The 27,753-nt window shown below is 50.2% G+C and overlaps 1 protein-coding gene across 5 annotated transcripts; it reads left to right on the forward strand.

The window, feature by feature from the left end:
* Window positions 1-26,756, forward strand: CCDC136 (coiled-coil domain containing 136). Of its 5 annotated transcripts, XM_068549406.1 has the most exons (18): window positions 1-73; window positions 861-968; window positions 2,491-2,745; window positions 2,829-2,903; window positions 8,509-8,832; window positions 11,343-11,454; window positions 12,037-12,205; window positions 12,455-12,595; window positions 12,932-13,090; window positions 13,370-13,540; window positions 13,970-14,155; window positions 15,792-15,986; window positions 16,449-16,676; window positions 18,192-18,686; window positions 19,058-19,279; window positions 20,358-20,639; window positions 21,304-21,597; window positions 26,415-26,756. In XM_068549406.1, the coding sequence occupies exons 1-18, from the start codon at window positions 16-18 to the stop codon at window positions 26,523-26,525; spliced, it is 3,585 nt and encodes a 1,194-aa protein (XP_068405507.1). In that variant the 5' UTR covers window positions 1-15; the 3' UTR covers window positions 26,526-26,756. The 5 variants fall into 5 exon arrangements, with proteins under 5 accessions (XP_068405507.1, XP_068405503.1, XP_068405504.1 ...); XM_068549402.1 differs by lacking the exons at window positions 12,932-13,090; window positions 13,970-14,155; XM_068549403.1 differs by lacking the exons at window positions 12,932-13,090; window positions 13,370-13,540; window positions 13,970-14,155.
* The last annotated feature ends 997 nt before the right edge of the window (window positions 26,757-27,753 follow it).

Consider the following 27,753-nt stretch of genomic DNA (forward strand, 5'->3'; position numbering starts at 1 on the left):
GCGGCGCGAGCGGCCATGGAGGCGGGCGCCGGGGCCGGCGCGGGCGCCGCGGGCTGGAGCTGCCCGGGCCCAGGTCAGAGCGTCCCTCCCTCACCACTCCATCGCCGCCCCTTCCTCCTCTCCATCTCTCCTCCCTCCAGGCCCCCACGTCCTCTCTCCCCTCCGCTGCTCCCCACCTTTACGTCCTAAGTCTTCCTCCCTCCATCCCGCCTCCCACCCAGGCCTGGTCTCCATCTTTCCGGGCTGGGTCTTCCCCACACCGGCCGCATCCTCCCTGGCAGTCCCTCCCCGGAGCCCTCTCAATCTCGTCTCTCCAGACCAACGGTACTTCCAGCCCTGGGGGCTCCAGACCCTGCACCGGCTCGGACCCCCAACTATTCTGAGCGCGGGCCGGGGGTGGGGTGGACGAAGTCCAGGGAGAGAACGTAGGGGAGGGGAGCGGCTCCGGTCCAGAGCCCCTTCCCACACGACCCCTGCCCGCCATCAACCCCTTCCCCTTCCACCTCACCCTTTCAGCCTCTTCTGTACTGGATCCCGCCCTCTGCCATCCCTGCCCATCTGCCCCCTGTCTCCCCTCTGGGCTAAAGAGACACACACCCTTTCTGCCTGTGCAAGGGAGAGGAGCCTGGAACGGGGGTGCAGGAGAGGTTGGGCAGTCAGGGCGGTGTCCCCGTAGGCCCAGCTTGAGGGACGGCCTGGGGAGGAGAGTCGCAGCTCTTGGCAGAGTGAGCCAAGTACTTCCACCGGGATGAAAAACCCAGGGCTCCAAAGGGCTAGAAGGTGTGTCCCTTCCCCCCGCCCCCAGCTGCGCCCCAGCCGCCCCTACCATCCCACAATCCCTCCTCTCTCCCTGCTCACAGGACCCACAGTGACCACTTCAGGCTCCTACGAGGTGTCAGAGGGTTGTGAGAGGAAGAAAGGCCAACGCTGGGGGTCCCTGGAACGGCGGGGGATGCAAGCTATGGAGGGTGAGTTTTCCCAAAAAACTTTCTTTCCATCCCCCTCACCCAATTTCCCTTCACTTCTCCTTCCTCCCTCTGACCCCCAAAACTCTGAGCCAGGACACAGCCCTTCCCCCCAGTTCAGCTCAGCCCCCTCCACCCCTTCTCAGGGCTCAGGCCTTGAGGGAAGTTCAGGGTACATCCCTTTGGAGTCCTAATCACCAGCTAACCAGGTTGTGTGTCCCGGGGGAGCTGCCAGACAGAAAGAGGCCTTGTTGGACAGAGCTTTGAAGCAGCCTGTCAGCAGGGGGTTTGTTCTCACTGCCTCCAGACCCAGATCCCAAGCTGTCTCTTATTTTGAAAAGCAGGGAAACGAGCACGTGAATTGTCTTTCTGGTGCCACCACCACTAACTTCAAATGGAAGCCTTGTGGCTTTGGTTCTCTAGGCTATCTTACCGCCTGAAAGAGGGAGCCTGGGAGCGGGGCCGGTGAGAAGGCCAACCTCCCAACACACATGTATCCCCACCAACACCAGGAGCCTGGAAGGATGCTGGTCCTGTTTCCAGGACTTCCTGTGAAGGGTCCCTATGCACACTCAATATGGACAACCCTGCTCCCCCAAGGGGGACAGATGATGCAAGGAGTCCCAGATGAATCTTAGGCTGTGGTTATTGGACAAAGATCAGAGATTCCAAATTTTAAAACAAAGCAAACTATTACCATCCAATAAGATTTTCTATTTAGAGGAACTGCATTGCAGCAAAGGAGGGGGTGCTCGCCAGCCAGAGGCTGAGGACTAGCACACCCCAGTTTCTGAACGCGTTAAAATGTCAGGCTATCTTTTATACGCAAGTACAACCTGTGACTTCCCCCTTAAAACTGCCTTGTGGTCAGCAGGGAGATCTCCTGACACTCAGCAGGGAAAGAAAAGTGGACCTGGTAGAAAATTCCAGAAAGGCTATTTGATAGAATATATTTGAAAGGGCCCCAGTGTTTGTCCAATAAAACATTTAGAATCATTTCATTCAGATGTTCTCGTTCTCTGCCTATTGACAGGCAACCCTTTCTTATTATGGAAAGGCTAATTTCTCACAAGCCACCCGGATCATTTGTAAACTTTGTACAAACCCCCAAACTATAATTCTTGCCCTGTTTGGCTTAAAGATACATCCGGTGTCTGAATTCTTTCTTGGCTACTTGTCCTGCTACCCAGAGACAAGGATGGAAGAAGCCGGTATCCTTGTGCCAGCTTCACATGGCTGAGCCAGCACCTGGCTGCCCAGTCTGCCCGAAGGCAGTACTTGGAGGCCAGCAGGGGCAACATTGGTCCAGAAAGGGCCCGGGAGGGGGATGGGCTACCTCCAAACTTGACTCTCACACCTGAGGGCTCCTCATGCATGCACATCCTGCCCAGGGGCTCCTTGGGGGACACCAGGTGGCACTATTATACCATCTCTGCCCTGGGACAGTGAGTTGGAGGGCCCTCTAAGGACTGTGGAAAGGAAGTTGGCTCTTACTCGCTGGTGGCGGGGGGTGGGTCTCTCCTAGGGGAAGTGTTACTCCCAGCTCTCTACGAGGAGGAAGAGGAGGAGGAAGAAGAGGAAGAAGAGGTGGAAGAAGAGGATGATCAAGTGCAGAAAGGTGGCAGCGTGGGCTCCCTGTCGGTTGGCAAGCACCGGGGCCTGAGCCTCACGGAGACGGAGCTGGAGGAGCTGAGGGCTCAGGTGCTGCAGCTGGTGGCAGAGCTGGAGGAGACCCGGGAACTGGCAGGGCAGCATGAGGACGACTCGCTGGAGCTGCAGGGTGAGCACCTGTGATGGGGCCGGAGGGCCTGGGCCCAAAGGCCCTGGATCCCAGGCCTGATGCCAGCTTCCCCGTCACTGCAGGGCTCCTGGAGGATGAGCGGCTGGCCAGCGCCCAGCAGGCAGAGGTGTTCACCAAGCAGATTCAGCAGCTCCAAGGTAAATCCTAGCGCTCGGACTGGAGGGCAGGTGGTCATCCGAGTACTTTTTTCTTGAGGCTTTGGCTGAGGCATAGCAGACATAGCAGACCATTGGAACCGAATTCGGTACTTTCTCCTCATTTTCTTCTACTATTCTTGCCCTTTTTTCCTTGTCTCTCCATCCTCCTCTTTACCTCATTTCCTTTCTTTTTGCACCTCTAACTGGCTCTTCTGTTCCCCCTCCTTCCCTTTCTTGCCCTCCCATTTCACCCCCTTTCCGAGGCTCTCTCCTTTTTCTCTCCTCAGTCTCTCCCCCTCACACCTGCATCCCTTTTTCTTTGTTCTCCTGGTCAGTGCCACAGGTAGGTAGTCAAGGTTGAATTCCAAACCAGATTGCTTTTGCCTGTCCCTCCAAGGGCATCATGGGAAGAGCAGTGAGCCAATGAGAAGTGACTGGAGGGGACTCTCTGCATCTTTTAAGGGAGGCAGATGAGAACGCTTCTTTTGCTCCCTAGGACCGAGCTGGTGGCCCCAAAAGCCCTTTCTTCTAACACCCACGTGCCTTTGTCTGGGAAGCAGCAAGGCAGTCGTCCCACATTCCACTGCACCGCCAAATAAAGAGGCAGGTTTTGTTACATCTGTGGGCTTTTGGAAGGTTCCTGGGAGCTGTCCTAGAAAACTGCAGGGACTCTCCAGGGAGAACTGAGATCAAGCCAAAAGAGAAGTATAAATGGAAAAAAAAGGAAGTCCAGCAAGCAGGCCTGGAGAGGAGCAAGCCAAGGTGGGAGAGGAGAAGGGAAAGAAGATGTAAGCAAAGGTAGATGCAGGAAAAGTAGACAATAAACAGGCTGAGGTGGGAGGGGAGGGGAAGGAGAGAAACTGCAGAAGCTATGTTGCTCAGGGAAAAGAGTGTGAGCATTGGTCTCAGGTCACCTAGATTCTTGAGCCCAGCTCTGCCACATAACAAGCTTTGTGATCTTGGGCAAGTCACTTTTATCTCTCTGAGACTCAGTTCCTTAACTGTAAAATAGGGCTAATTTAAATGTTTTGTCAACCATTTATTGAGTGCCTATATACTTGGAGGACCAGCTGTGAACGAGATAGACCAGATCCCTCCCCTAATGAAGAGTACATTCTAATGGGGAGAGGCAGAAAATAGACAAACACCACCAGTTCAGGTGGCAATAAATGCTATGAAGAAAATATAACAATATGATATGGAGAGACGGGGTAAGATGGAAGTTTATTTTTGATAGGGTAGTTATAAAAGTCCTCTGAGAAGAGGACATTTGAGCTAAGAACTGAATAATGAGGAAGATCTGGGGGACGTGCACACTGGGCAGATGAACCAGCAACTGCAAAAGGTCAGAGGCAAGAATGAGCTTCATGTGTTTGAGGGACAGAACAAAGGCCATTGTGGCTGGAGCAAAGTGCATGTGGAGGACTTGGGTAAGAGAGAGTTCTGAGAAGCAGGCAGAGTTCAGATTACAGAGGGCCTTATAGGTCAGCTGAGAGGTTTGACTTTTATTCTAAGTATAGTGGAAAAACATGGGAGGGTATTAGCCAGGGCTGGAGGGATATGATCCACTTTACATTTTTATTTTAAAAATAAATTTATTTATTTATTTTGGCTGCGTTGGGTCTTCATTGCTGCGCGTGGGCTGGTGGCGAGCAGGGGCTACTCTTCGTTGCAGTGTGTGGGCTTCTCATTGCGGTGGCTTCTCTTGTTGCAGAGCACGGGCTCTAGGTGCGTGGGCTTCAGTAGTTGTGGCACACGGGCTTCAGTAGTTGTGGCTCGCAGGCTCTAGAGCACAGGCTCAGTAGTTGTGGTGCACGGGCTTAGTTGCTCCCCGGCATGTGGGATCTTCCCGGACCAGGGCTTGGACCTGTGTCCCCTGCATTGGCAGGCAGATTCTTAACCACTGTGCCACCAGGGCAGTCCCCACTTTACATTTTTAAAAGAGCACTTCAGCTACTGTGTGGAAATTGGATGAAGAGAAAGGGGTCAAAACAGTGAATCTGGTCAGCAAATAACTGCAATAGTCCAGTCAAGAGATAATGGTTGGTTGGATTAGAGGGATTAGAGCAGTAGAAATGGAGATGATTGAGAATGTAATTTGAAGTTGGAATTCTCAGGACTTGCTGAATTGGATTGGGGGATAAGAGAGACATGAAATATGACTTTGCCTTGAGAAACTGAATAGACGGTGGTGTCATTTATTGGAATGAGGACAACTTGACGAGGAACACATTTTGGGGCCAGGGTAACCATTTAAGACACGTTTTCTACATGTTGAGTTTGGAATAGCTATTGACATCTCAGTAAATATATTAAGGAAGCAGCTGGATATATGAATCTAGAACCAGGGAAGAAATCAGGACTGGAGATATAAATCTGGGAGTCATTAGCATATAGATGACATTTGAATCCAAGGGAGATCACCATGAAATCACATGGAGAGATATAGAAAGAGGAGAGAAAAGGGGCTAATCCCAGGGGTACTCTAGAATTTAAAAGTCCAATAGGGGAGGAGAAATGAACAAGAGACTGAGGTAGGAGGGACTACTGAGGCATCTGGTGACCTGGAAGCCAAGAGCAGAAAGTGCTTCAAGGAGACAGTGATCAGCGGTGGCAGAAGTTGCTAAGTCAGGTAAGATGGCCATTGGATTTGGTGAGATGGAGGGCTCTGAGACATTTCAGTGAAGATAGAAGACTGATTGTATCGGGATCGAAGAGGAAAGGGGAGGTGAAATGGAGAAGGTGAGTACCCATAATTCCCGTAGTCATGTCTTGAAGAGGAGCAGAGAAATAAGGGAAATGAAGTCAAGGGAGAGCTTTTGGTGTTTTGGTTTTGGGGGGATGGGTCACAGTAGATCATGTTGGTCTGATGGAGGAAAGGATCCAGTAGAGCATTAGATCTCATCTGAGCGCGGGGGTGGGGTGGGGTGGGGTGGGGGTGGGGCTGCGGGTCTGGTGAAGGCGCCCAAACCCCACCTCGCGGGAGGAAACCGAGTCCTTGCGCACGCGCGTTGCCCGTTTCTGCCAGGAGGGGGCGCGCGCGGCCTCAGAGGTAGCTGGTGTTGAGAGGCCGTTCCGGCCGCCGCAGCCCCTCGGGGGCTGGGACTGGCTGACGGCAGGAGGCCCCCCCAGAGAGACCGCTTCCGGGGGGGGCGGGGGAATTCTGGCGAGATGGAGGCCATAACCAGTGAGTGAGAACTGACTTCACTGTGTCCCCCTCCCCGGGTCTTCGGCCTCGCCCCGACGGCCCCAGCTTCGCTGTCAACCGGCGCCAGCTCTTCGGAGCCCTGATCAGGCCCTTCCACCTCCCAGCCGGGCCCGCCCCGCCCATCTTGCCGATAAGCCCCTCCCTGGGGGCTGCCTGCAAGCCCCACCCCTCCGCCCCTCTGTGTTTCTAATTAAGAGCTTTCTGAGGCTGAGCGCGACCTTCCTCCGTTCCCCAGTGCATGTGAGAATGTCATTTTTTAGGGCTAGACCCCAGAGGAGAACCTAAGGGAGATTGGAACCCGAACATTGAGGGCAAAGTGGGGAAGTAGAGGTTGGTCAGCCCTCCAACAGAAAACCCACCCAGGCCTTTATCCTAATGGCCTGTTGACTTGTGTGTCCGTTCGGTAGTGGAAAGAGCAAGGACTTTGTTTCCTTCAAACAGGAAGGAAGTCAGAGAATCTAAGTGGAGATGTTTGGACTTGGCACAGAGGTGATCAATTAATACTTGTCGAATAGACTGAAGAGAGGAGACAGCTAGGTTGGTTGTAGAGAAGGAGAGACTGGCAAAAGATGTGGCCGGAGCCGCCCATGTGAGGTTGGCAGGAGACCTACCCCCGTGCTACTCCCACCCCGCACCCCCGCCTCCGAGACACCTGGTCCGCTCGGCATTTATGTCTGCAGTGTGTCCAAATTTTTCTTCTCAAACCTCCGTGTTCTGTTCTAGTTTTTAAAAAAATACCCAAACATGTAATTCTTTTTTTTTTTTAAACATCTTTATTGGAGTATAATTGCTTTACAGTGGTATGTTAGTTTCTGCTGTATAACAAAGTGAATCAGCTATACATATACATATATCCCCGTATCTCCTCCCTCTTGCGTCTCCCTCCCACCCCGAACATGTAATTCTGTACCCGTGGTCCTCAATAAAAGTTTGTGGACTAGATGTATCCCTGCCTCATTTATGCATGAATACAGCAAATATTTATTGAGTGCATTATGCTAGGTTCTCTGGCAGATCCTGAACCTGTAATGGTGAGAAAACCAGACATGTTTCCTGTCTCCATGAAGCTTACAAGTGAAGGGGAGACCAACGTTTTATATACACAGACACACTGCAAAGTACAAGGGGCTATGAGAGCATTTAATGGAGGGCTTTGCTTAATTTTTTGAGGAGGTTGGGGGAGAGGCTAGGGAAAGTTGAAATCTGAAGGGTGAGTAGAATGAACAGGAGTCGGGGGCAAGGGATGGGGACAGTGTGCCTTGCAAAGAGTTTGTGGGAAGGTCCTGGCCCTCCCAACCCAATCCTCACTAATTCCCGAATCCGGACTCCCAAAGTTTGAATGCTCTGTTGGTGGCAGTGCCTTTTACTCTCGCTCCACTTTTAGGTTCTCCTGATCCTGGATGGGTACCTCTGTCCAGACACCTTGAGATGCTCCACGGATACTGAGAGCCCTGACACGTTTCCTTTGTAAATTAAAACCTATTATAAAATATAGGCTTGTTGTGAAATGTCAGACGGCACTGATATATATGATGTGGAAAGTAAAAGTCCCTCTCACATGCTGTCTCATTCCTCGGAAGCAACTATTCTGTATGGTTTAGGACATATATCTTTTCAGATCTTTTTCTATGTCTTTGTATATTTGTGTTATATATTATACATATGAATATTTTTTGCAAAAATAAGATAATACCATGTATTTTACAGCTCATTTTTCTTCCTAGTTAGTATATTATGGAAACTTTCTCATGTCTTCTCTACAGATCTGCCACTTTCTTCTAAATGGCTGCCAATATTCTATTTTACCTTCTTCAATTTAAGCTATCCCTTATTGATTGGCATCTAGGTTATTTTCCCATGTTTGGTTCTCATGAGATGAACCTATATTTGAATTTCAGCTGTGAGCTCTAAATACACATTGTTTTGGGACCAGTACTTACACAGGCAGTTCATGGGAGATCTGAGGCTCTGTGATTTCTAAGTTCCCAGACTGAATAGATGAGAATAGTCTGTGTAAATTTTTTTAGTAAGGGGCTTTTTGGAAAGACTCAGGGCATCAGTAAAATGCTGTAAATTAGGTTTGGTCTTTAACTGTCAGGCGATTTCATAGAAGCTCTTAATACTTTTTGTTTGGAGTAGCCTAATTTGTTTTTGTTGCCAAACCTCAAGATCTACTTTTCTACTGCACCTTGCTACGTAGACTCACTCTGTTCTCTTCTTAGGTATTCCCTTTATTCCATATCAGGTGAAGCTATACCTCTCTGATGGGGTAGAGAGCAGGTTGTCAGGAGTTTCCAGATAAGAAATAAGTCTGCCTTTAACTTTGTGCTTCTAGAATATGGTAGATTAGTTCACTTGTCCTCTTGATCATCTCAAGATTGTCTTTGGGCTTTGCAGGTGAGCTGCGGTCTCTACGGGAGGAGATTTCCCTGTTAGAGCGTGAAAAAGAATGTGAACTTAAGGAAATAGAACAAGAGTTGCATTTGGCCCAGGCTGAGATCCAGAATCTGCGGCAAGCAGCGGAGGACTCTGCGACTGAACATGAGAGTGACATAGCCTCCCTGCAGGAGGATCTCTGCCGGATGCAGAATGAACTCGAGGACATGGAGCGCATCCGAGGAGAGTATGAGATGGAGATCACCTCCCTCCGTGCAGAAATAGAAATGAAGAGCTCTGACCCATCCAATAGTTTAAGTCTCTCAGATTTCTCTGAGATGCAAGGTATGAGAAAGCCAGCCCTCCTCCTGGTCTGTCAGTCAAATCAAGCAGAGGGAATTAGTACACAAGAAGATGGTGGAAGGTGGGCTTAGATCATGAATTGGGAGCCTCTAGAAAAAGCTTCCATGTTGGATTCAAGACTGTAAGAGAGAAAAACTTGATGTCATATAACCAGTCCATAATGGTGTAAGAAATAGCACCATGGAGCTAGTACCCTGAGAATTCTTCCTCAGAGAGCCATTGGGCATTGCCTATGCTAAAGCCCTTCCTGGGAAAGTTTCCAGTTCTGGGGTGGGCGTATAGGGGCCGGTCACCTTGGAAAACTTCCCACTGCTCTGGCATCATGGTGCTTTACTTGGGTCACTTTCTGTGTGGGTTGGGGTGAGGGGTTCCCAGTACTGCTCCCAAGTCCCAGAATGCCCACAATGCTAATTTTTAGCCTCCTTTAGCCCTCCCCAAGTAGAAGCTTTAGGGGGCAGCAAACCAGAGCACAAGACAGCTGGAGAGGAACAGAGGTTATTTCCAGTAATACGTGAGTACTCAAAAGCTTAGAGCTCTGCTCAGAGTCTCCCAGCTAGTTGCTAGGCTTCATGACATCAGAGCGTTTGCCTTTATTCTGAGGCTAGATTTATGATCTGGGTATAATGCGAGGCCCTGTACTAGGCCAGGTCAAGCAGAGGCAATCAACGAGGAATCAACGAACTGCAAGTTTTCCCAGCTGTAGCAGGCCTCTCAGAAGCGCTTTTGGACTGGTGTACTAGGAAAGGGAAGCCAGCACAGTGGGAACGCTTGGGCTGGAGTTAAACAGACCCGAGTTCAGAATCTCAGCTCTGCTAATTAGCAGGATAAATTGCCTGGTTATTATCTCCCTGGACCTCAGTTTCCATAGCTATAAAAATTGATTAATAGGGCTTCCCTGGTGGCGCAGTGGTTGAGAATCTGCCTGCCAATGCAGGAGACACGGGTTCGGGCCCTGGTCTGGGAGGATCCCACGTGCCGCGGAGCAAATGGGCCCGTGAGCCACAGTTACTGAGCCTGCGCGTCTGGAGCCTGTGCTCCGCGACCGCGCACCGCGATGAAGAGTGGCCCCCGCTTGCCGCAACTGGAGAGAGCCCTCGCACAGAAACGAAGATCCAACACAGCCATAAATAAATAAATAAAGCACACCTAGTATAGTGTAATTTAAAAAAAAAAAAAAAAAAATTGATTAATAAAACTTTATAGCTGGATGGGATTCTGGAACAGGAAAAGAACCTTAGGGAAAATGTAGAAAAATCTGAATGAAGTATAGAGTTTAGTTAACAGTAAAGTACCAGTGTTCATTCCTGAGTCATGACAAATGCACCCGTGGGAAGATGTTAACAATCGAGGAAACTAGGTGAGAACACTCCCGGGGAATTCTGCAGTATCTTTGCAACTTTTCTGTAAATCTAAAACTATTCTAAAACTAAAAGTCTATTTAAAAAGAAAGAAAGAAAGAAAGAAAACCTTAAAGGACTATTTTGGGGATTAAATGAAATGCCTAGTGTATTGAAAGCACTCACACACAACTGGATCTGAGGCTGGGCTCATCAAGTCTAATGCTTAGCACGTGGTTGGTTTTCATTAAAGATTAGTTTCCTTCCTTCCTTCTATGATAATCTGGAGTATGCCGAGGACTTTTGATTGGACTAAAGAGGGAACATTAGAAGTGAATTTCAGGGTGTTGAATCTCAAAGCAGGTAAGATAGGCCTTGTGCTCTAATTTGAGCAAGTTAGTGTTCTCTAAATATCAGCGGAGTTAGTATTCTGAGAGAAATAATTCTTAATCATGAAGAAACAAAACAGATATGAGTGTTTATGTTATCACAGCATTAAAAAGTATTGGTATCTGGAACTTAGGGACATGTGCTGGGACATTTCAACCAGATCTCTGCTGATGCCTGCGGATGATTTGTAGGTTTGGTTGGGGTGGGCTTTTTTGTCAGCAGATAAAAGATCATTAGAAAGAATTCTTGGCCATGTGCAGGCCGCTGGATTTGGTGTGGTAATAAAGGAAGTAAAAGCCCGGCACTGGCAGTATGACATCTGGCAGTTAACACTCTCAGCTTTCTGTACTAAAAGTGTAAGAGGAAACTAACTGTAAACAGTTGAATGGAAACTTTAAATACAGTAAACCAAAAACTTACTTAAACCCTCGCAAGCTCCTAAAACTCTCAGGACTCTGTCTTGGTTGGTTTTTTTCCCCCTGCCACCCCTACCCCACCCCCTTGGTTGGGGTTTTGAAGATGGGCACACAGGGCAATCTTCTGGGAAGCTGAAAAGAAGGGCAGCTAACTGAAAGAGGACAAAGACTCACTGCAGTGTGGAACTTTCCGGGCCCTGTCTTCTAAGCCTCTGCATGTGGTATCTCATCTGTCTTTAGAAAAAGAAACTCTTCAGCTTTCTGCAGCCAGATTTCTAGGCAGGAAAACTGGGGGCTGTTCATCAGTGCTTCCTCCCTGGGATCTCACCTCTCTGCCTGTCCTCTGCAGAAGAGTTGCAGCAACTGCGGGACCGCTGCCGCTTTCTGAACGAGGAGTACCAGGCCCTTCAGGAGAGCAACAGCAGCCTCACGGGCCAGCTTGCGGATCTGGAGAGTGAGAGGTACAGCCGGAGGCTGGCGGGGCTCTTCAGGACTGGGCTTTTCCCTGAGTAGAACTCAGGTGAAGGCAGGTGCCAGGCTAATGAGCCTCCCTGCGGTCCTGGTGAGCCGGTCCTTTCCATGGTATCCAAAGGATATGGATACTGCCAAGAAGTAGGTCTTGGGGTCCAACTCCGATGTCTCAGGACTAGAATTGAGTGAGTTCTAAAATTTAGTTTTCTTCCATTCTAGGCATTAGGTCTGGTTTGCTCTGCCCTAGAGTAGATAAGAAGCAATTCCTTTGTTGTCCTCCCAGGCTTGATTCAGTCTAATGGTATATCACCTCCAGATTGGAGCTGGCGTGACTCCAGGCCCAGCCTCGAGTCCGCCTGGATTAGTACTCTTAGGGTCTCCCAGAGCCAGACATGCCTTTGCAGATTTAGGTGCTGGGGACTTTTTCTATAATCTCCTAGCTGTGTTTGAGAGGTGAGTCACTATAGAAGGCTCCTTTTGCCTAAAATGAAGGCATCAGGACCAAGCACACTTGGCAGGTGGTGCCGGGCAGAGCTCTCTCCCAAACGTGACTCTGGGGTTCTGGATTACAGGACACGAAGAGCAACAGAAAGGTGGCTGGAGTCCCAAGCACTACGGAATATGAAGTCAGCAGAGTCTCAGACTTCAGAAGAGGATTTCCTGGAGCCTGATCCTGAAATGCATTTGTTGCGACAGCAGCTGCTGGGAGCTGAGGAGCAGATGCGTGACATGCAGAACAAGGTAGGGAAAGGCAGGCCCCTTTACGGCCTCGCTCCCACCTTCTCCTGGCCTGTGGCAGCAACATCTCCTTAGGCACGAGGCTGACAAAGGAGGCAGGTGCTGTGGCAAGAGATAGGACTCCAGGGTCTCACTTGCTGGCCTTTTACTGAATATCCCGGTAAAAGGAATGCCATACTCTGCCCAAGCCTGTTCCCAGCGTGCCTATGGTACCTGTCGTAAATCTGCCTTCCTGTTCCGTTTCCCACACAGTGTGAGAAATTGAGTTGTGAGTTGCAAGAGCTACAGCATCATCGCCAGACTACTGAGGAGGAGCAGAGGCGGCTGCAGAGGGAGCTCAAGTGTGCACAGAATGAGGTGCTTCGGTTTCAGACTTCCCACAGTGTCACGCAGGTAAACACTGACAGGGGAAGGGCATCGGGGAGGGCAGAAGGGTCTACGTGGAGTCGCCACTTCAGGTGAGGATGAGCGCAGAGGAAGGCTGTGCTCTGCTGACTCTTGCCCTGCAACCAGGGCTGTCATCTACCAGAGAGCAATTGGAGAAGTCACACAGCATTGCATTCTAGAAATGGTAGTCGTTATCGAGTGTCTGCCGCAGAAAGGAAACTAAACCATAGGCCTGTGGGGGTGCCTCAAGATGTCTGCGTCTGGAAAAGAACCACTCTGGTCTGGAGAGGGGTCTGCTGATTCGTGAGAGTAACCGTTCTTCCCACACCCTCCCCACCTCAGAGCGAGGAGCTGAGGACCAGACTCTGTGCCCTGCAGGAAAAGTACGATGCTAGCCAGGGTGAGCAGAACGAGCTCTTGAAGGTGCAGCTACAGCTTCAGGCTGAGCTCCGGCAGCTCAAAGTTATGAAACCCGCAGTCGTAGAAAGCCAGAGTGAGAAGGTAACAACGACCCCGAGGTGAGGGGCCGCTTAGGTGCCAGAGGTTTGGGGGGAGGGGGTTAAGAGTTGAGTGTTGAAATAGCTCCAGCTGCCACCTGTGCGGCACCACAGGTACGGAACTCCAGCCGCCCTCGAGTCCTCTGTTAGGTGAGAGGACACCCGTAAGTGCAGGGCAGGGAGAAGTGGATTCTCAGCCTGTCTGTGTCTGAGAGTGACTCAAGCAGAAGCGTGAGTGGGTTGAGGATCCCGGAGGTACTGCCCAAGGCCCCCTGCACCGCAGGAGTTACAGTGCCGGCTACAGAAGCTGCAGCTGCAGTACCAGAACATCACGTGTGAGAAGGACAAGCTGCTGGCCGTGCAGCAGCAGCTGCGGGACAGCCTGCGCTGCCACGAGGCAGAGGTGCAGCACCTCAAGGGCATCGTGGCCTCCTTCCAAGAGAGCAGAGAGAAGGTAAAAGAAGCTTCAGGTGAGGGAGAATGTAGCACGGCAGAGCCTCCCGTGAGAGGACAGGTCCACAGGAGGAGTGGGGTGGTGGAGTTCTGTGGAGGAGCTGTCGATGAGGGAGATAAAAAAGTGCTTCAAAAAAAAAAAGTGCTTCATGGAAACGTGATCTCAAAGGGTCATGATGCGCTCAGCTTCCTTCGATTTTAAATCAGAAAGGGCTGTAAAAAGGAAGCCGTTTCCCTTCCCCACCTTCCAAAAGAGGAAGTCCCAGGTCTCTGTATAGAGCCTGTTAGGGATTGGTCCATCTCAGGTAGTCCCCGCTGGGATGAAATTGGAACTGGAAAGGACAGGAACCCTTTAGTCCCTGCCTGAGAGGAGAGAGTGCAGCCACGGGGGCTTCTGGGATGATGGCGGGGTCTGCCTCCCCTGCCCCAGAATGCAGAGATGCACGCCCAGCTGCAGGAGATGAGGCGGCTGTACCAGACCAGCAAGGATGCGCTGGAGCAGCAAAAGCACGTGTATGATCAGCTCGAGCAGGACTTCGTGCTCTGCCGGCAGGAGCTGCAGCAGCTCCAGACCACCCAGTCCATCCCAGAGGACAGGGGAAAGTGTGCTGATGAGGTAATTGTAATTAAGAGAGGTGAGATCTCCTGAGCCTTGGAGAGCGGAGGTATAGAGGCAAAAGATGAAGTCATCCAACCGACAGGCTTGATGGACTTCCTGTCCAATCACAGATGAATGTGGAAAGGCAGAAAACAGAGGCAGAGCCCCATGCTGTTAACTTTAAAACTTGGCCTTGACCTTGACTTTGAGCCCAAGCCACAGCTTAGTAGAATCAATACCTCTGGATCCAGTCTGAACACCTGAAGATTTCACACATGATTTCATTTGTGTAGACATTTATACCTTATTGTTAGAACTGTAGTGATATCTTGTCATTCGTGGAAAAGAACATATACATAGGCCCATGTACACAACTACGATTGTTAGAACTAGAAAGAGAAGGTCCAGTTTTCTGAGGCAGATTGTAGGTGCTCTTGTCAAAAGGCACGGTCTGTGCCCAGAGTGCTGATTGGGTATGAGAAGAACCCAGGCTTTTTCAGGATTTATTCTGTGACTTCAGAGTAGTTAAATTCCAAACTTGAATTTTACCCTCTTTAAATTGAACAGAATACTACTCTTATCTCACTTTCTTTTCGTAAAAAATCCTGGTAGTGATAAATGAGGCCTTCCTTCTTCACTTACCCTTTTTTCCATAGTGTGTAAAATGCAAGTCATTATTAGTTAGCCTTGTTGAGTACTTTGAGCTCCTGACCACTGACAGGAAATGGAAAAATGTTCAAGCATGATGCAAAAAAGGTGCAAGATTCCAAAAGATGGTGGAGCTAGTCGCCTTCTGCCAGAATACTCAGTAGCTCCTGCCACAGCCGACAGCTGGCTGTGTCCCCAGGGAAAGGCCTTCAGAAGACACAGAACTGGGGACGTTATTTGGGCTGCCCCAATAGTCCACCTGCCTTTCTACACCCAGACTCACTTTCCCTCCCCCCCGCCACTCCCACTCCATTTAGAGGTCCAGGGGGTCCATAACTTGCTCATCACTTTCTCTCCTAGTGGAAGAAACTATGGGAAGGGAGAAGCATGCTGGCATACAGAGCCAGCTTCTTCTCTCCTCCTAAAAGAACATTGAGATTAGTTTGATATTAGAAGATTTGGGTTTTTGGAATCATGGGATGATTTAGTCCTCTCAACCCAAATTCAGCAATAGCTCATACTTCTCTAAAGATTCTTAAAGCTGATTATGAAAACAAAAATGGGGAAAATAGGGTGAAAGTAAGTCCTTATTGGTAAGGAGCATAATTAGTTATAGAAACAACTGGAGAGTAACAGGAACTAGAATTCCCTGCAGGATGGGGAAAATGGTATCTACCAGAGGAAATGGAGGTGGGGAAATGAGAAGGGAGGGGCGCTGATAACCTCCCTTGAAAACTGCCCTCAGAAAGAACTAGTAGGCAAAATTTAGAGCACAGCCAAACTTCAGTTCTGAGCAGCCTGCTGGGGTTCCCATTCAGCATCTAGGCCTGTATGGGCGCAATGCAGATTGGGGTGATCAGTCTAAGGTGACTACAGGGTGGGAGACCCTGGTGAATCACAAGAGGTAAGAGAACACGGAGTGCTCTGCTGACCGCACGGGGCAGAGAAATGCCAGGGAGCCTGCCTCCCAGAGTAAGCACCCCTGCGCGCCCTGCCCCGTCCACAGTGTGACGCACTGCTCTTCAGACTGACAGAATTGCAGGAGAGGTACAAGGCCAGCCAGAAGGAGATGGCGCAGCTGCAAATGGAGCAGTGCGAGCTCCTGGAGAGGCAGAGGAGGATGCAGGAGGAGCAGGGCCAGCTGCACGAAGAGCTGCACAGGCTCACGTTCCCGCTCCCCAGATCTGGTCTCTTCCACAAGGTAATCACAGCCAGGGGCAGCTGCTAGCTGTGAGGAGCTGCCCAGGTGTGACTGTGCTTGGGAGAAGTAAAAGGGTGGGGATGGAACTTTTTCTCTTCTTAAGCAACCACTCCTTACTTTCTCACCAACCTCCTCAAACAAAACTGTTCAACATAGCTGATTAGGGCTCTAAATCTGAAAATACATCCTATACTCTGGAATCTGTCCAGCATTTATATTTAGATATTTAGTCCGTCTGGAGAAAATGTACTTGAAAGCACTTTGCAAACTGCAAAATGCATCCAAACATATGGGTCATTACTACTCAACTAGCAGGGCTCCAAAGAGAGACTCCCCTCCTGTCCCAGATGGGCTGTGCAGAACCAGCCCCCTTAAGGGAAGGGTCCCGAGCAGGAAGGAGGCAGAGGTCTTGCTGTGTAACCACCACAGTTCTAGCCCCCTTCCTTCCACTCTGCCTCACAGAGTCAGGAGCTCCTTACAAAGTTACAAGACCTGTGTGAACTACAGATGCTCTACCAAGGCATGCAGGAGGAGCAGAAAAAACTGATACAGAATCAAGAAAGTATGTTAAAAGAACAATTAGAACTGCACGGAGCACTGCAACGTTTCAAGGAGTCTGATTTCCGGGAAGTGTTGGAGAATCCGAAGGATTCCAAATGGCCTAAGTCCTCAAAATGTGGTCATAACAAGGTAACTATAGCAAGAGGCAGGGAGATAGTTCTGGGGGCAGCAGCACTGTAGGGAAAGGGGGCTCCACAGAGGGGTCAGAGTTCCGAAGGCCTGTTTTGCCAGGAGCGAGGATGAAGCTAAAGCTCTACCCTCTCAGCCTCTCAGGGGCTCATTAAGATGTGGCTTTAGGTACGGCCTTAGCTGCTCCCTCAGATGGTTGCCCAGTTGAAGCACTGTGAACACTTAGAATCCAGATGACCTGGAAGTTTGTGATCTCCTGATAATTTGACTCAATCTCTTCAACATCTCATTTTCCAGACGTATTTGGAAGTAGATCAACTTAGTGTTTGTTTGGATTCCTTAGGACTGACTCTATAAACATGCCATCCTTTCCTCATGAGCTGGTTGGTAATCGAGAAGTAAGCTTTCCAGTGACCAAAATCTGTAACCTTTTGGCGTTCTACATGAGGCACATCTGAGGCCATTTATTTCCAAGGGAAGAATTACCAGCATGTGGGGTTCTTGGTAGTGACCTCACTGTCTTCATTGGAACTTTGTGGCAATAACAGCCAGGTCAGAGACGTTAGACTAGAGAATCCATGGGTCTCAAGCACCAGCAAGTGGTCATGCCTCTGAGGTCACCCTGAAGGAGATTTCTAGACAAGTCTGTTCAGGGTTGGGAGATGCATTTGGTCTGAGGCCTCACTGGGGGCAAGGTAGAGCAGGTAGACAGTTTCAATTTATTGAAATTGAAATTTATTTGATTTCAATCTATTTGTTCAGATATTAGCCTAGACAGGCAGATAGAGGTAGGGAATAGCGGAAGTCCAAACTGAGATTTGGTCAGATTTCAGGGGTGTCAGATTTCAGCCTGGATAGCAGACACCAAGAACCAGGTATAAAATATTCCCTTAAAAAAAAAAAAAAATTCCCTTAACCAATCAGATCTCATCCTGGGCATCAGCTGCCAAGAAGCCAGGCCCCGAGGGCCTGGAAAACATGCCCAGGGGCCAGATTCGGAATTGAGGCAGGCGGAGTCCCTCACTACGACAGGGACTTGTAGTGAGACCTTGATCCCAAGTCTGCATCTTCTGAGGAAGAAGTTCTTCATACGCTCATATTCAAGGCCAGGCCTGATTTTAGAATTGGGGGTGGAGGAGGGGACTGAGCCCCAGAGGTCAGGATAATGGATACACCTGACTGAGAAGAGGGGAGGGGAGGGAGCCCGAGTGACCTTGCGATCCACTCAGTGCTGCTCCAGGGAGAGAGGAAGTTACCAGAGCATGGAAGCCAGCAGAAACGGGGGGCCAAAAATCGTGGACTGTCTGTCCCAGAGAGATTTTCTCCAGTGAGCAAGAAATTGACACGTGCCAGTTACCTGTAGGCGAAGTCAAAGATCTAGGCTGTGGTGAGACGGGAGGGTTAGGTGTGCAGTGCTCTGACCTGTGCTCTCAGACATCCGCACCAGGAGGGGTGCAGCTAGAAGGACCGCAGTGTCCAGAGTAACGATGATGTTTCCCCACCCACTCCTGGCAGTCCAAGGTGATCATCGCCCAGATGCAGGCTCTGCAGGAGCTGTACGAGGCCAGTCAGACCGAGCAGGAGCTGCTGCAGCAGGAGCAGGAGCGGCTTCTAGAGGAGCGGAAGAGGCTGCAGGCCGACTTGCAGCTCTGCCTGGAAGAAATGCAGATGCTCCAAGTCCAGTCCCCTTCTGTGAAAGTGAGCCTCGAGTCCTACAAGAAGAGTTATGGGAGCACGACCACCAGCAACGAGGACTGTCGCAGAGGTTGCAACATGGATGACAACGAGAGCTATCACAAGAGTTACAACAGCAGCCAGGCCAGCGAAGGGAGCCTCCTCAAGAGCTATGACAGTAGCACCAGTACCAGGGAGTCCTATGGGAGGAGTTACCGCAGCAGCAGCATTGCCTGTAAGAGGAGTTACGGCACCAGCAGTAGCTCTGACACCTGTCACAAGAGTTACGTCAGCAGCAGCATGGACGACGAACTCGCCGAGCCCGAAGACATGGAGGTAAAAGTAACCAGATGTCAGGTCAGATAGGGGAAGAAGGTTCCTGTCTTATTAAGAGAGAAGTCACGGGGAAGGGCACAAGAGGTGAAGTGGGCAGTGGGCTCAGAGCTGAGCAGGGTAACTTACAGGAAATAAATGAGGTCCTCTGCCCGCCTCACACGGAGATGCTCCGTCTGGATGGAAGTCTAAGATTCAGGACTTTTCATCGACACAGTCATGGTGCTCTTTATGGGAAGAAATACAGGATTCCCCCTGGGCAGCTTCAGATCCTTGTGGCCATTGTTTTGTACCCAAGAAAGGGCCTAGCGAAGAGAGTGGGCGGAGGGCAGGGGCTCCTCAGGGTGCCGTCATCAGTCCCCTGCCCTCCACAGCGCTTTGAGGACACGGTTGCCAAGGTGTTGATCAAGCTGCAGGGAGTGCAGGCCATGTACCAGCTCAGCCAGGAGGAGCACGACCTGCTGCAGCAGCGGATGAGAAACCTGCTAGACAAGCAGAAAGGGCTGAAGGAAGAGCTGGATGCCTGCGAGAAGGAATTCAAGGAGTGCGTGGAATGCCTCGAGAAGACCGCTGCCTCCCAAAATGAGGAGCACGAGGTAACTGCTTTCAGGGAGGCAGGGTTTCAGGTAGGAGTCCCTAGAGCCAGAGGAGGTCGGAGCCCTTTCAGAGAGGCTGAGGAGAGAGACAGGAGCTCGTTGCCAGCTCTGCACGGTTGCCCTCCTCCTGGTCAGAGGGACAGAGCAGGGGCTGAACCCCGAGAGGCTGGGCGGTCTGTTGTGCCACTGATGGACATTTCCCAGGCGCCCACTGTGCTGGGATTTACTGATCGTCAAGACTCCTTGAATGATTTTTTTTTTTCCCCTTTGCCACTTCTGTTCTCTCTTTTGTCCTAGAGCACTTCTGGAGAGTTGTATTTTTTTTTACCTCCAATTTTCTTTAGTTTGTGTGTATTCCACCTTGTCTCTTCAACTAGATTGTAAGCACCTCAAGGACAGGGCTGTGTCTTCTTTTGGATCTCTCATAGTGCCAAGCAGAGTGTCCTGCATCCACTAGGAATGGGACAGAGGGCATTGTCTCTGACGAGTAGTCCTCTGTCCAGTGGGGGTCACTGTACGCATGGGAGAGGCTCAGAGAGCAAGAAACACGTGGGCCTAGGTTGCTTAGTATTGGTACCTGCCCAAGGAGGCCATGATGTGCTGCCAGAAACCAGGAAAGACAAAACCAGGGAGTAGGGAGCAGGGTTGACACTTGCCTCTGTTTCCAGAGTGAGGTGCAGGCGCCCAGGTCCAGTCTCGGGAGGATACAACACAGTTCCTATAGTAATGATTGTACCTGTTAGAGAAATAGCTTGGGCAAAGTAGGAGTTCCCATCAAAAACAACCACGTAATAAAGCCCCACGGTTCAGAAGGGGTTAGCCCTTTTGTCATTCCCCCTGACAGTTCACAGTAAAAACATAATTTTAGTCATCCTTTTTTGATCATGTTAGATGTAAATCATCAAGTGCCTCAAGGGAGGGAGAACCTCTAAAACTGCTTTAGAGGCTCATTTTCAACAGTTTAATGTTTTCTGTATTATCTACGTCCCCCTGGGCTCTAGCAGGGAGATTTCTGAAGCAGGGGCCAGGCTGATCACGTAGGCCCAGCTGTGGATAACTGGGCCTCCACTACCAACAGATCAAAGAACTGCAGGCCAAGCTGCGGGAGCTGCAGCTACAGTACCAGGCTAGCGTGGATGAGCAGGGGCGGCTCCTGGCCGTGCAGGAGCAGTTGGAGGGGCAGCTGCAGTGCTGCCAGGAAGAGCTTCACCAGCTCAAAGAGGAGAGGTCCTCTGTTACCAAAGAAACCAAGGGAACGAATGGCAATCAGAACATGAACGAGAATGCCAATGGGGTTAAAAGTAAAAACGTGGCCAAGCCAAGCCTGGAGAGTTCTGAGGTCAGCTTTGAGACCAGAAAGGTGAGTAGTAACCTTGGTAGCCAGATAAGCCGAAAGTTAAAGGGGATGCTAGAAAGGAAAATCACCTTCACCACCATTCCGACCAGATGAGGTATTTGTAGAGAAGCTTCTGGGATCTCTAATGTGTCTAGAGTAGTTCTATCTTAATAGCAATTTGGTACTCCCTTTTCCTGTGAGGTCAAGGGGAGAGTGGAATACAGACCACTCAGACCTGGAGCCCCTAGGCTGGATGACTGTTTCAGTTAGACCAGTGCAATTTTCTGGGGCCCCTGTTGTTCTTCTTGGGTCACATGCCCAAGAGAAGGACCAAATGGATGGAAAGAGAGGGATTTACTCAAAGCAGTTGTGTACATATAGGTGGAAGAGGACTGGATAAAATGGGGGTCACCAGGCAGGGGTAGGAAGCAGCAGTTGAGGTGCAGAATCTTTAGCTCTGGGAACGGTTGGAAATGGCTAATGGCCAGATAGATGTGGTACGAGTCCAGAGAGGCTGGGTGTGGCTACCCTCCACACTGTGCGCAGGACATCAGTTCAGTCCCAGGGCACAGTGCTGTCTGTGCACTGTGGGATGCAGCGTGTTCTTGAGTTAGTTAAGCATCGTCATGAGAGTGGGCATCTTCCCAGGTAACAGCATCCCCCATCCTGCGCTGCCTCCGCCCCACAGAGTCTGGAGGTGGTGCTGTACTACCAGGCCAGCCACATGGCCTTGGACGATCAAACGAAAGAGGAAATAGAAGAGGAAACGAAGGAGGCAATTGAGGACGAAACAAAGGAGTCCTGGGATGAACTAGTTTCTGAGCCATCAGGTCCTAGAGAGGTTAAATTCAAAGAAGATCAGGAGGAGAGATATGAAGAGTTCCACAACCAGGAGAGTAAGGAAGAAGAAGACAACCAAGAGGAGGAGGAGAATGAAGCTTCAGAGGGAAGCAACCCCCTCAAGCTTTCTGAGAGCAAAAAGGTAACCACAGCCAAAGGCAGGATCATGTGGGAAATGGGCTCTTGGGCGCAGGTGCCCAGCGTTCGGGTGTGACCCAGCCCTTGGATGGACTTCTACAGGAGTAGAGGCCAGCAAGCTCTGAGGCATCGCACTGGGGAAGGTGGAGGTGGAGGTGGGATTGGAGAGAGCCGTCTCTGCGGGAAAGGCTGTGGAACTGTCTCACAGAGAGCACCTTCTCTGGGAACCGGGGCGTGCTGTTTGGAGTCCTGCCTCCTTTCATTTATGTGGTCATAACCCTCGTTACTCACTTCAGGAGGGTTCTTCACCCTCCCCTGGCACCGCACCACGCATTTCTGTCAGCCTGGGCGAGTCACCCAGTCCTGCTTTCCCGAGGTGCCCTATTAGGGCTGACCTCTGTTGCCGTGAGGGGCGTGGAGAGGCTGCTGTTGCCTGCCGGGCTCTATGTAGTATTACAGGGCATGAGAGTGGGGGCCAGGGCCGATCGGAAGTGATAGAATGTTTCCGTCTGTACAGCAGGGCCATTGGCCAGTCTTGGGAGACCAGCCGGAGCCCTGACCCTTTAGTTACCACATCTGGAGAGGTCGGGTGAGAGTATCCTGGGTAATGTACCAACTGTACAAAACTATTTCTGTATTTTAACAACTGGTACATCTATACAGGAATATACTAACTGAATCTCTGCCCTGGTTGAAGTTAACTGGGGGCTCTGACTTCCGAAGGGTTTGAGTAGTACCTGAATAAGTCCTCAGTTTGCAGTACAGGTTCTTTCTGTCCTTTTAAACACAGGGGAAGAAAATAAATCTCTTGTGGTGGGATGTCCCAGTCAGCTCGAAGGTTATCTGGAATTTTCAGCAGTTCAGTCCATTCAGTCTGCAGCACTGGCTAAGGACCCAGTTACGGTTCTCTGTCAACCTCATGGCAGAGGCCCATTGTTTAGGACGTGAAACGTAGGAGTAACCACAGCCCCTTCCCCAGTGTTCTATTTCTTTGAATTCTTCATACCCTGCCACATGCCGGTTCAGAGCCTCATAGATCTCCTTGCCTCATGTGCCAGCTTTCTAAACACGAAACTGGATTTTTCTACATCATAATCAAGTACATTCCTTGTGTCTGCATATGGAGGTGTCCCTTTGCCTCAGTGGGTCCTGCATCTTTTACAGGCAGCTCTGCTGGCATATGTGTTACCGCCTGCAAATTCATTGTCTCTGTAAGAGATGGTTGCAGTCAAAAACTAGCCCTTCTCCATTGTTAGCTTGTTTTAGTGCGTTTTGTCTCACAACGACAGCATCAGACTCCTAGGGGATGTCCCAGAACGCTGAGACTTGGTGGCAAACAGCCAGAACATGCGGCTAACAAAGGGACAGGTGGCCTGGCAGGAGGCTACCCTTCCTAGAGTGACCCAGGCAAAGTAGACATCCTGCTCATCTGGAAAGCCCAGCTTTACTCTCTGGAGCTTCCCTTTTCCACAGTTACTGACCTACAAGAAAGGTCTAGGTGCAGATAACCCTTGCTTGACAAGATATAAGAGGGATATGACCAGCCAAAAATGTGGCCCCGAATTGGACCTACGCCGCTGCTTAACCCGTGCAGTTTTGCATCTCCTGTAGGCGACCCACGGGAAGAACCAGGCCCGAGGAGCGGAGAAGAAATACCGCTGCTCTCGCTTACCTGTTGTTTAACCTCTTGATCTCTTTCTCTTTTCCCTTTGTTTTATCATCTTCATTATCTGTTGGATTCATGTGTTTATGTCTTTTTATACCATCTCTCATCTCTGGTCTCTCCTCGTGCCTCTTTCTCATTTGATATGTTGCAGCCATCCCCTGCCCCCGATCCCCCCATCTTCTCCTTGCCTCTCGTAGGCCTGGTGGTCATATCGGCTTTGCTCTGGTGCTGGTGGGCCGAGACGTCGTCCTAACGCAGGTACTGGTATTGCGTCCCCTCCTTCTGAGGGATAGAGGGAGGGTGCAGGTTGCCCTGGCCTCTCCTCTTTCCCTTTTCTCTGAGCCGCTTGCTTCTTGCTTTTGCCATTTTACAACAGGTGATAGTCAGGTCTGAGTTTTAGCCCTGGCTTTTCCTTGGGCTACTGCAAAGCCCATAACATCTTGGAGAATGTCTTCCTAACTTGTACGGAATTGGAATGCTCGCCATTGACATAGTTTGAGTTTCTGTACTCTGGCTGGGAAAAATTTGAATGATCCCAGCACTGTGGCTACTTTCAAAGCTCCCTCGACTGCTTCTGATGAGCTGATGTCTGACCGCAAGGCTGGCCTGGCTGCCCTTTGTCTTTGTTTAGCCCCAGAGCCAAGCTCTCACTACGGTTGCTACCCAGGATGGCAAAATAAGGAATCACTGCCTCCCCACTTGGGTGAGAGAGGAGGTCTGGAGAGTTGTGATCCCCAAAGGTCATTTGTATGAGGACAACCTCGATTCGTCCTTCAGCCTTGGCGTCAAACTCTTATCATATTATATACCTTCTACTGAGAAGTTCTTTGGTTTGGGGATTCTAGTCTCCAAAAAATCAGAACAAGAATGCCACATCCCTTTTGGGGGTCAGATTCTATTGTAATTGGCTTCCCAAGCTAGGCTTTCTGGAGAGAATGTGGTATTGGTGAAAAGTTTCCACTAACCAGAAATGCAGTGTTTTCAGGGAACCAAACGGATATATTCTGGGCACCAGTCCGTGTAATCTGATCTGTCAACAGGACACCAAATTCAGGAGGTAGAATGTAGTCTTATGGCCCAAGTAGAACCCTTCCAGAACCCATAAACTTTTCTCTCGTGGCCTGTTTTGGCTCCTTTCCCACGTTCCCCCTGCCACTCCCACTCCCCCACCCTCTCTTCTAACATCCCTGTAAATGGAGTGTAGTTGGCTCACTGCATAGGTTCAGGGTGACCGCTGGAGCATTTGTGGGTAGCATTTATCACTATTTCCTTTTCTGTCCTGCCTTTTTTCCTCCTCACTTTTTTTTTTTTTTTTTTTTTTCTCTTCAACCCTTCTCCTTTCTTCTTTTAGACATTCCAGTTACTCACCACGGTCAGCCTTTAACTCCTTTGGTGAGTGGGGTCTCTCCCTGTACCTGTTCCTCCCGGTACACTCCCAGATTTCTGGGTCCGTGTGGGATGAGACCCAAAGCATTCAGCCATAACCTTTCACCAACTCAAACCCAGCCAGGCCTGACCAGAGTGAGAGGAAGGAACTCCTGGGTAAGCGTCCTCTTGGAGGAGCCTTTTATACCCAGAGCCTGGCTACGGCCCAGCATGCGGCTCCCATCCAGAAACCGAGGCAGCAGAGTAGAGTAGAAGGTGTGGCTGACAAGCGGGCAGACAGCTTGGGCGAGTCTGTCTCTCTTTCTTAGGGCTTAGTCCCAGTGGGCAAAATGCATAACCTGAACATTAGTTTCTTCAGATGTAAGGAAAGGACGATAAATCCTCTGGCTTCCTCATGCGAGGAACAGATGAGTTCATTTACATGAAGGTACTTTATAAATGATAAAACACCACATAAATAATAAAAAGAACATACTCTTACATAATGCATACTATATGCCAGGCACTGTTTAATCATCTTATAAGTATTAACTCATTTAATTCTCACAATAACCCATTGAGGTAGCTATCGTTTTATGTGTGATAAAACTAAGGCATGGGGGGGGTCATGTAATACAGCCAGTAAATTGTGAATCAGATTCTAAGACTTAATATAAGCATCAGATAAAATTCCAATCCTGTTTCCCTTTATCATCTCTCTTCATTGGTTGCTCCCAAGTAAGTAGGAAGACACCATACAGCAGCCTCTTCGTGCAGCCTCAGATCACGTTAGCTCTCTGATAACTAATATCACATTGCTAACTTATTTCATGTATTGTTTATAAAAGCCCTTTGCACATTGCATACGCTAAGCGTTCTCTCCCCGTTCTCTGCCTGCAGTTGATTTTTTGGATCCAAGGCAGAATTTTCCATTCATCTCTATTAGATCTAGTCCATTGTCCACTGTTTTCACCCATGAAGCTTTGTGTTTATTTTTAGTCTTGACCCTGTGGTTTCAAAGCACTCACCTTTGCAACCAGCTTCACCTCATCCTCAGGGGTGGCCAGCCACCTTCGTATCTTCACCCGAGTTACAGGTGAGGGCAAGCCTCTAGAGGGTCCCTCTCTAGGCCCTCATCCAGCTCATCAGTCACGGACAAATGGTTGCACAGCAGGCTGCCATCAGCCTGCTCTTTACTTCTCCTGTTTTCTCCAGGGAGGTGTTTTAATGACCCTGGTGCTTGCCGCCCTGGGCCAGTGACCAACTTCCTTCAGTCTCCTTCAAGGACATCATTCTCCACAAACGGTCTGGGCTGCCTAACAACCTCATGTTTGCTGTACTCTGGTGCACTTTCTTCGCTTCCCCCCCAGTCTTATCATCCTCTTGAGTTCACTTTTCCTCCATCAAGCATTTGATGCTGCTGCTGCATTTCCCAAGGGCCCAAATTTACCCTCTTTTTCTCGCCCTGGCATCTGATCCTTTGCTGCAACCATTTGGATTCTCTGAAATCTGCTTCTGAGCTTGCTCCTGCACGCAGGAGCTGGTTCTTCTCACCCCACGGGGCATGAGTACAGGCAGCCAGCTCAGGTCATCCACGTAGCGTTGTTCCATATACCTAGTGGTGCCAGGACTAAGCCCACATTGTCTGCAGCGGTTACCCAGGAGATAAGAGAGACTGGACCGTCATGATGTTCCTGAGGTATCTCTCCAGCACCAGTAGGCAGGGGATCTCTAGCTTAGGGAGGAGTTCAGGAGGCTGGGCACTCACCATTTGTCTTTGGTCCCCACAGAACGTGTTTGGGATGTGGAAGCCTATGGTGTTCTTGGCCCTTGCAGCTGTGGCTCTGTATGTGTTACCCAACATGCGACCGCAGGAGACAGAGTTCTGCCTCCTGGAGTGATGGCAGGCCTGGGCCAGCCGAGGGGGCAGATCCGCAGTGGCCACTACCCTCAGCTTTGGGCAGGACACACTGTGCCAGAGCCCCCACCCCACCCGTATGTTCCATGTGTCCCCATCTCCTTAGCCTCAGCCACTCAGGCCGGAAAGGCTTGTTGTGGGGAACTGCTGGCTCCCATCTCCTGCCTCGTGTAAGAACCTGGGTTCCTTGTAATTAAATATCAACTGAATCACATGAGACTTTGTGGCTTTTTATTTGTTAGCTACCTCACAGCCCAACCAGAACAGAGCAGTTCCCCTTTAACCAGGTGCTCACTTAAGGCTCTGGCTCCTACGTACGATTTCTCACCCTACAAGTGACCTCAAAAATGAGGCTGAGGAAAAAAAACAGAAAGAAAGAAATGATGCTGGCTCCTTGTGCTGCCAACCGAATCGCAGCTGGATTGGTCTGTACCTACTAACCCTAATCTCAAGGGAACTTACCTAAGCACAGAGAAATGGAATGATCTGGGTACTTGTGTGACGGGGGGCCAAATGACCTTCCCTTGGGTCTCGTGCCCACGTCTGTCTACTGTGAGAAGGGTGCCCTGAGAAGATCTGCGTGTGGGCCTTCGTGGCTTCGTTCTTATGACTTCTCGAGGGATTTGCTCTCAGAGATGACTTAATAATCATTCAGGGTCCCAGCAGTAAACTAAGGGAGTTCCCTGGTGGCCAGGTGGTTGGCATTCCGGGCTTTCACTGCCATGGCCCGGGTTCAATCCCTGGTTGGGGAGCTGAGATCCCACAAGCTGCACAGTGCAGCCAAAAAAAAAAAGGCTTTAACCTAAGAGTTGTTAATGAACAGACTACGTACAGAAGGCAGAGTTAGGAAAACCAGCGAGGAATAGTGAAGTCCCCAGGCACCAGCAGCAGGGGAAACTGGCTACCGTCGCAGGCCTGAAGGGGAAAAGGGAGCAAGCAAGAGCTGGAGGCCTGGCACGGGGCCCCAGACACACATGGTGGCCATAGGGGGGTGTGGCCCTTATCAGAGCCATGAGGAAGTGGGAAGTTTATGTGCTTCCCCCACCCTCTCTTCCCACTCTCCAGTTCCCTGTTGGTGTGTCTCATTGGCTGATCCCAGCTGGGAGCCAGAGAGCAGAGATGCCCAGGCGACAGTCTTTCAGGGTCAGCCTCCTGGAGTTCAGAGCCGGGCAGAGGATTGAGAATGGATCTAAGTGGGAATAAGCAGAATG

This window comes from Eschrichtius robustus, chromosome 8, assembly GCF_028021215.1.
Source record: "Eschrichtius robustus isolate mEscRob2 chromosome 8, mEscRob2.pri, whole genome shotgun sequence".
Taxonomy (NCBI): Eukaryota; Metazoa; Chordata; class Mammalia; order Artiodactyla; family Eschrichtiidae; genus Eschrichtius; species Eschrichtius robustus.

What these genes read in the sequence shown, in the direction of transcription:
- CCDC136 (XM_068549406.1), top strand. Translation starts at nt 16, where the DNA reads ATGGAGGCGGGCGCCGGGGCCGGCGCGGGCGCCGCGGGCTGGAGCTGC. An exon ending in CGACTCGCTGGAGCTGCAGG is followed by an intron (nt 2,746 to 2,828) that starts GTGAGCACCTGT and finishes CCGTCACTGCAG; the next exon opens with GGCTCCTGGAGGATGAGCGG. An exon ending in CAAAATGTGGTCATAACAAG is followed by an intron (nt 16,677 to 18,191) that starts GTAACTATAGCA and finishes CACTCCTGGCAG; the next exon opens with TCCAAGGTGATCATCGCCCA.